The sequence below is a fragment of the Belonocnema kinseyi genome, chromosome 2, assembly GCF_010883055.1.
Source record: "Belonocnema kinseyi isolate 2016_QV_RU_SX_M_011 chromosome 2, B_treatae_v1, whole genome shotgun sequence".
NCBI lineage: Eukaryota > Metazoa > Arthropoda > Insecta > Hymenoptera > Cynipidae > Belonocnema > Belonocnema kinseyi.
In genome coordinates, this window is record NC_046658.1 from 103890353 (window position 1) to 103898946 (window position 8594).

Genomic DNA, 8594 nt, shown 5'->3' on the forward strand with positions numbered 1-8594 from the left:
CAATATTTTTGTTTTAACTTTATATATATATTGCACCACGCAAGCAAACATTATCACAATAATACTAGTAATACGTTGGTGTATTTTCATAGACTTTGTGTATTTTCATAAAAATTATCTAAATGTCATTAAAGAATGTTTATTATGTTAGATATGATTTCAATTTTAAGAAAACATTGAAAATTGCACTACTTTTGTAATATCTTTGTAAAAGTTGATAAAATCATTTCATCCTGAATTATTTGATAGATAATTTCGATAGCTTTTAATATATTTACGATAAAAAATGTTAACTTTCATATAATTAACTTTAAAAGAATTTTGGAAATCAGTGATAAATAGTTCGTATCATGTTTGTGATCGTCAATCTACGGGACTGCCACACAGTTAATTAAGTCACTTTTAGTCACTTCTCAAAACACTTTTTGGTCCATTTGAAAAAAATAAGGCACTATAGTCACTTCTTAAGATAAAGCTCACTTTTTTGAATAAATTAAAAGACGGAACCCAAGAATTCCTAAATTTTATTAATTTTTTTAAAGTTCTTTTAAATTTACCCTGAATTTTTTTTAATTTCCTTGAAATCTAATGAATTTAATGGATCTTTGGTGAATGAAAGTTTTTTTATTCACCTTGAAGACTTTTAAATTTACCTTTAATTCATACGGATTTTATCAGATTCTTATTCAATAATTCTATTTGCTCCTATTTATTTAAATTTAATGCAATTTTTGATTTCGTTTGGAATTCATCCTTTATTCTTGTTAAATCATTCTGAATTATTTTTAACTCTTTTGCATTTTTTAAAATTCTCTTACGTTTTTTTAATTTACCCTGAATTTTCTTGAATTTACTTAAATTCTTCTAAATTTACTCAATTGTGGACAATTCATTAATTACAAAAAATTTAAATCATTCTAAATTGAATAAATTTTTAAAATATTTTTGAATTTTTATCAATTTCATTGAATTCTTCTCATTTCCCTGATATTTTTTTCAATTCACTCCACAATTTTACTCAATTCGATGGAAATAATTTATTTAATCATTTTTGTTCAATTATTATATTTTTAAAATTCCTACGAATTTCATCAGTCTTGTGAATTCTCTTGAATTCTTCCAAATTGACTTTAATTTGACTGAAATCAATAGAATACGTATTTTTCAATCAATTTGAATTCATTTGGAATTCACCCTGAGTTCTTTGATATTCTTTGGCATTTTTTTTAGTTTACCATTAATTTGGTTGAATTTACTTTAATTCTTCTAATTTTACCGAATTTTTCGCTCAATTTTACACAATTCATTGATTCAAATTTAACGCATTTAATGCTTGGTTGATTTCGCTCTAAATTCTGTATTGTACCATTTGACGAAATTCGATAGAAGCTTTTTGATTTAAAAAATGTTTTTCAAATTCTCATGAATTTCATCAGTGTCTTGAATTTTAAATAGAGTGAAATATTTTGCATTTTTTTCAACAAATTTAAATTTATTTTGAATTCAGCCTGAGTTCTTATTAATTTATCTTGGAAGTATTTAAAAGTTTTTTTTTAATTCGCCCTGAATACTTATAAACTCGCTTTCAATTCTTAATCATTTTGTCTGCATTTTTTTAAATTCTTTGAATTTCACTGATATAAATGGAATATTATGCATTTCTTATGAATTTAATCGAATTCTTCTCAATTTCTATTAAATTCCTCTAAATTCAGTCGACTTTTAGTTAATTCATAGTTTTTTTAATCATTTGTTAAATTTATTCTGAATTCGTTAAAATTCATCAGGAATTGTTATAAATTTAATTGAATTCATTCGAATTAAAAAAAAACACTAGTAATTATTGTATCACTTTTTTATTTTTTTCAAGTAAATTAGGCTGTGGTAGCCCTGGAAATGTAATTTCGATTAATATTTATCTCAACAGCCTGTGATTGGGGATAAGTTAGACGCGCCTAAGTAAATCGTTTTTTTCTTCTCGGCATAAATCTTCTGTACGTATATTCTTAAAATTTCCATTGCGATTCCTTCAGTTTAGGTCAAGTTAGAAAAAGACATCTTTGAATTGGCCCGGGAGGAAAATGTGGTCCGGAAAAGCCGGGAATTGCAAATTGCTTGATCGCTAGACACCCTGATTTCTCACCTTTCCTACTGTAACTCTTTAAACACTCCCCGATCTCGAGTATTGAGAGCGTGTCTTTTGCAGAGAGCGTATTCACGCCAAAAGATATAGACCTCGAGGATGGCGATATGGACGACGCGGAACGTGAACTGGAGGCCTTTAAGCGGTTCTGCTTGCAGTCGGTGCCGCCCCCACGAAAGGAGAAGGTGAATCTAAACATCAAGGACATCGTCCTCAAGAAGAAGTCGTCTTCATCGTCAACGGCGGCCGCGATAGCAGCGAATTAGCTGTCGCTTGAAGCATTCCCCTCGTCTCCCTTGACCCTGTCCGACTCATCTAGTACTGCCATGAATCCGGTGCAGAGGCTGTACAGCCAGCTTCTCAATAATGGCAGTAAGAAAGTGTCGCCCAGGGTGAATCGTCTCGGCCGTTTCTGGAATTGGCCGGTGCGATTTGAAACACTTGGAAGGATCAGTAGACGAAACGACTTTAGGAAAATAATGGGCAGAGCGACTTGAGGCAAAAGGTCTCGTGAAGAAGCTCGTTTCTGCCGTGCCCTTGTTCCGCGTCGATTGTTGAACGTGATTTTTTCAGGCATTCGGCAGGATGAAGCTTTTTCTCAACGAGCTTTTTAGGTATATATATAATGTATATGTATGTATCTACGTGTTGTAGGGAAAAAGAAAAGTGATTAGGAGGCTGATTTGCGGAGTGCGCACGATCCCGGTTGGGGCTCGAGTGAATTATTGCTCACTCTGCTTTTTGCTCGCGCATGCAGTCATACTAATTTTTCTATTCCAAACAAAGTCAACGTACACTTTTTACGCGTTTAGTGTGTCACCGTTGTGTCCATGAATTTTTTTTTTTTTTTTTTTTTTTTTGATTATTTGCGTAAAATGTTACACTTGTTGATATTTTCTACAAAGTCTTGACACTTGACAGTCAAGCGATACCTCGATAATCTCGTGTTCAGCCTGTCCGCGTTTTTGTTGCGATTAGATTAGATAAAATATTCGAATCGTGGAAATGGTGAGCCTCTGAGTGATGGCGATTTTCCTATTAATTGTTATTACTGTATACGAATGGATTAGGTGATTGATAACGTCGGCTTGGACGCACTCGAATTTTTTTTACGGTGATTTTAATGAATGAATCGTCACTTGTATATACTGCACACGTATTATTTGCAGGAGAAATATTGTCTTATTAAGCGCGACAAGATCGATTAAGGTCCCTGTAATGGACCTCTTTTACGAGTTCTCTGTGTAAAGAACTCGTACACTTGTTGGCATTTCATTATAGGTCATAGAGTATTCTAGAGATACTGTATTTGTAGAATAGCTTTTCATACATCAAGATACATTTCGTCAAGAAGATCTCAGTCTTATTCTTTTTCAATTAAACCTTCTCCTTCTGACTTTTTTAATTAGGCACTGTGTAGAACAAGATACGAAAGAAAAATATTTTCAAGTGCTTCCTAAATTTAGTTTAAATATTTCTTATGATTTTATAGTGAACTATCAATTTTTCGATTAACAGGTTAATAGTTTTAATATCAAGATTCGCGGTAGGGAATCGCCGCCAAGTAAAATAAAATAACGAAAATATATTTGATTTTCTCAAAAAATCACAAAACAAATAAGTTCTACGCATATGCATTTTATATATTTGATAAACTGGTTTTAGGTGATTCAGAAAACGTAGGAAGTGTATCAGTTTTAGTAATACAGCCTATACTACTCAACCAATTCGTAAACGAAATTTCAAAATAAGTCTGTTGGATGGAATTCTTCATGCGTTTTTTAAAGGAATTTTGTATTTATTGATTACTTTTCAGGATTTAGTACTTTTTATGAAGACTTTTTTTTTTAGTAATTAGTCACACCTGCAGCCTACACTATTCAACAGATTGGTACAACAATTGTAAATTATTTCTGTTGGATGAAGCTCTTCATTAGTTTTTCAAGAATTTTGGGATCAATGATTATTTTGAGAGATTTCATACTTTTTATGAAAAAAAATCGGTTTTTTAGGAATTAGACACACCTACAGCCTGCATTATTTATTTAACCCTTTTGTATACAAATTTCGAGATAAGTGTGCGAGTTGGAATTCTTGATCCATTTTAAGGAATTATTGATTCACTGTTTATTTTGTGAGATTTAGAACTTTTTATTTTGTAATTTTGGATTCTTTGATTATTTCGAGACACTGGATACTTTTTAGGAAGAAAAATAGTTTTTTTAGCAATTAGACACACCTTAATTCAACAATGTTTAACCTTCTCGAAATAAGTCTATTAGATGGAGTTTTTCTTTTGATTTTCAGGAAGGATTAGTACTTTTTATGAAAAAAATAGATTTTTTAGTTCCTAGACTAAACTCACTTATAATTTTGTCAGATTTAGTATTTTTTATAAAGAAAAATGGACTTTTTAGTAATTAGACAATAGGCATATCTACAGCCTTTAGCATTTAAGCGACTAGTAGAACACTTGAGATAAGTCGCTCAATTGAATTCTTCATGCGATTTTTAGGGATTTTTGGTTAATGGATTAATTTTTAAGATTTATTACTATTAAAAGGATTTCTTTTTAGTGATTAGACAAACCTAAAGCCTACAGTATTTAACCGATTGGTACAAACATTTTGAGATGGGTCCGTCCAATTAAGTTCTTCGTGCGTTTTTTTAGGATTTTTGTATTCATTGATTACTTTTCAAGAATTAGTACTTTTTTATGAAGAGAAATCGATTTTTTTAAAACAACCGATTGGTGCGGAAATGCCAAAATGAGTCTATTAAATGGAGTTCTTCATTCGATGATTTAGTATTTTTTTATGAAAAAATGTATTTTTTAGTCCCTAGACTAAACTCACTTATAATTTTTTGAGATTTAGTACTTTTTATGAAGAAAAATGGATTTTTTTAGTAATAAGACATACCTACAGCCTACAGTATTTAAGCGACTGGTCAGACAATTTTGAAATAAGTCTGTTTAATGAAGTTCTTCATGTTAATGGGTTACTTTTGATGATTTATTACTAGTAGGAAAAAAAAATTCAGTAATTCGACGAACCTGCAGCCTACATTCTTAACCTATTGGTACACAAATTTTCAGATAAGTCCGTCCAATAAAATTCTTTATGTGTTTTTCTAGGATTTTTGTATTCTCTGATTAATTTTCAAGCTTCAGTACTTTTTCTGAAGAAAAATTGATTTTTCAGGAATTAGACATACCTACAGCCTACCATCATTTAAGCGATTTGTAGAACAATTTTAGGATAAATCTGTTGAATGGATTTTATTTTTAAAAAAATAGATTTTTTAATAATTAGACACACCTACAGCGTACAAGGAAATTCTTCATGTCTTTTTTTTAGTATTTTAAGAGTAATTTATTACCTTTCAAGATTTAGTTCGTTTTATGAAGAAAAATCGATTTTTGCGTAAACAGATACAGTTTTTCAGGAAAACTTGATTCTTTGGTAATTTTTCGAGTTTGAATACTTTTTAAAAGTACTTTTCGAGTAATTTTCACGAAAAAATAGATTTTTTAGTATTAAAACACTACAGCCTATAATATTTAACCGATTGGTACAAAAATGTTAAAAGAAGCTTATGTTTTTTTTGTGTTTTTGTAGGAGTTTTTGTTGGATGGAGCTCATCCTTTTTTGTAGGAACTTTCTAATTATTAGATTTCAAGATTTAGTGCTTTTTGTGAAGAAAAATAGATTTTTTAATAATTAGATACAACTACAAAGTCAAAGTAGTCAATCAATTTTTTTTATAATATATTGTATCCTCTACAGAACTACGCCTTGAAAAGAGACACGGATCCGAGTCGAAACACGTCGGAAATATTTTAATAAAAACATTTTAAAAAACCGGAAATGGTCTTCACTATATTAATATTCTAAATACGGAAAAAAATAAAAACAACGCTTGATAACAAATTTGTACAAAAATACCGAGACAAGTCTGTTAGATGGAATTTTTTCTCAATTTTGAACCAATTTCTGATTAGATAATGATTGAAAACTCGATTTTTTAGTAAATAAACCCACATGCATTCTAGGTAGCCTAGATAGGATAGATAATTTAATTTAATGTCTACTATTACGGAATTTTTCGCAAGACCAACTTATTTCCAGCTCATTGACGTAGATTGATATATTTAAAATTATAAATTAATATCAATATTAATTATATTACTATATTATGTATTGTGCCATCGTTTCATATTGCATTATACTGTGTTGATTATTAAATATTTCTATTACTTTAAAACGAGTCTTTGATTTGAATAACAATTTTCATTAAAAAGCAGTTAAATTTTTTATATTAACTGTAAAATACTTAATTAAATGTGATTTTAAAGTTAGTTGAAAAATTGATTTAAAAAATATATGTGTGATCAAACATTTCCTAGAGAAAGATTAAGTTGTTTAATTTCCTATGGAATTGTTATTCATCGAAGGTGTGATATCTGCGATAAATAGGCGCCAGATTGGCGAGGTGTTTTATATTCTATCTTAGCAATGCAACTGCTGTTACATCTGCATACTCAAGTGCGTTTACAGGTTCTTATTATTAATTTCTTTAATAAATAATGATTGAAATCAAATACATTTTTACGTTTAATCGTTCTTAAAAATGTTGTATATGAAATAACTTCAGTTTTCAAAATAAAACCTATAAATCCGCACTAGTAAAGACGCAAAAATAAGTACTCATCTCTTTTATTTCATTTTAAGATACAGATTAAACCTAAAATACATATAAAAAATATAACATAAAAATTAAACATTAACATAAAAAAAAACTAATTTTCTACTAAAAAAGACGAAGCTTTTTTAAAGGAGTGGGAGCGAGGGGAAATGGCAGGAAGGAAAACAGAGGCATTCAGAAGAAAAGAAGTAGGGGAAATGAGGGGAAGGGTAGTAGGCAAATTAGAGGATCGGAAGTAGGAGAATGGGAGGAGGGGTTGTGCGTGAAATAAGGGTTGGAGTGGTGAGGAAAAGTAAGGAAATTAAGGGGAAGCGTGAGATAACAAGGGGCGGGGAAATGAGAAATGAAGGCAGGTGTAATGTGGGGAGTGACGTTAAGTTATGGTAGGGTAGTTGAGAGGAAATGGGGAAGGGGGAGTGATCGGAAATTGGGGAAGGGGTGAGGAGAAATGAGGTGAAGGGAATTTGGGGAAAGCCAGAGGAGAGGAAGTAGTGGTATTTATAGGGGATTGAGGGGAAATTAGGAAGGAAAAGTAGGGCAAGTGTGAGGGGAAGTAGGGATAATGATTAGAAAATAGGGCGAGTAGGGGAGGGAAAGTGTTTTCATTTTTAATGTTTACCATTTTAGAGTTTTGAATTTTGATTTTTCCCTTTCATAAGTTTCAATAAGTTTTAATTAAGAATTTAAAAATGATTAATTTGTAAACGATTTAACATTTTAAATAATTGAAATTTTGTAGGGTTTAACTTGGTTGGACTTGGTTTGACTATAAAAAACTTTCAATGTCAAAATGGTAAACAGAGATTTTTTTAGTTTCAACATTGCAGGGTAAAAATGTTTTCACTTTCAATGTTTCCCATTTGAAAATACTTTAATAATATGTTTTTTTAGAATAATTCAATTTTAAAGTCCTTTTGTGTAAAATTTCTCCGTTGCGAAGAGTGAAAATAAAAATTAATTTATTTTTTAATTCATAAAAAATTTTTCGAATCATGTAAAAACTGTCCTATTTTCGAAATTTTAATTTGAAATCACTTAATTTCGGAATTCTTCAAATCAAAATGAAATTGTATAATTTTGAATGCTTCTAATTAGAAATAATACAATTTCTAAAACGTTCAATTTTAAGTTATTCAATTAAAAAATTATTTTAGTCTTTCATAAACCCGACCCCGGTCCGAAACCCTTTTAGTTTCGGTCGGGTGTCTATCTGTCTGTCGTACTTTTTTCGAAGGAGAGGAAGTGAGTGGAAATATGGAGGTAGTAGTCAGGGGTAATGAGGGAAGTAAAGTAGGGAAAGTAGGAGAAATGGGGAGAGAAATGAGGGAAAGTATAATGAGGGGGAATTGAGGGGCAAGAAATCGGGCGAAATGAGAGGAGGGAAAGTGACAGGAAATGAGGGAGGGGGTATTTGGGGGACGTGAGGGGAATGATGCAGGGGAAGTAGGCTAGGAAATACTTTTTTGTGCGACGCCTACGTTGATTAATTTAAAATAAATAACTTTGTCAATTAGGGTTAGGAAATAAAAATTCAGAGACTTGGAAGTGTCTTTCGACGTTACTATAAGGGTTTGCAAGACCTGGACAGAAACCCTTATATTTTTGTTCAAGTGTCCGCCCGTTTGTCGTAGTTTTTTCCAGGATGGGGAAATGAGGGGAGGTACAGTAGGGGAAATAAGGAAAAGTGATAGGTGGGGTAGTAGAAACGTGGGGAAATGATTGTTGTGGTTAGGGGGGGGGGGGG

At 31.1% G+C, this 8594-nt stretch overlaps 1 protein-coding gene across 2 annotated transcripts in view; it reads left to right on the forward strand.

Moving 5' to 3' along the window:
* Positions 1-3471, forward strand: part of LOC117183100 — a 49137-nt gene extending 45666 nt beyond the window's left edge. For both annotated transcript variants that reach the window (XM_033376267.1, XM_033376268.1), the window contains exon 18: positions 2207-3471. In XM_033376267.1, coding sequence (XP_033232158.1) covers positions 2207-2409 — 203 coding nt within the window. In that variant the 3' untranslated portion in view covers positions 2410-3471. The remainder of the gene's footprint in view (positions 1-2206) is intronic.
* The last annotated feature ends 5123 nt before the right edge of the window (positions 3472-8594 follow it).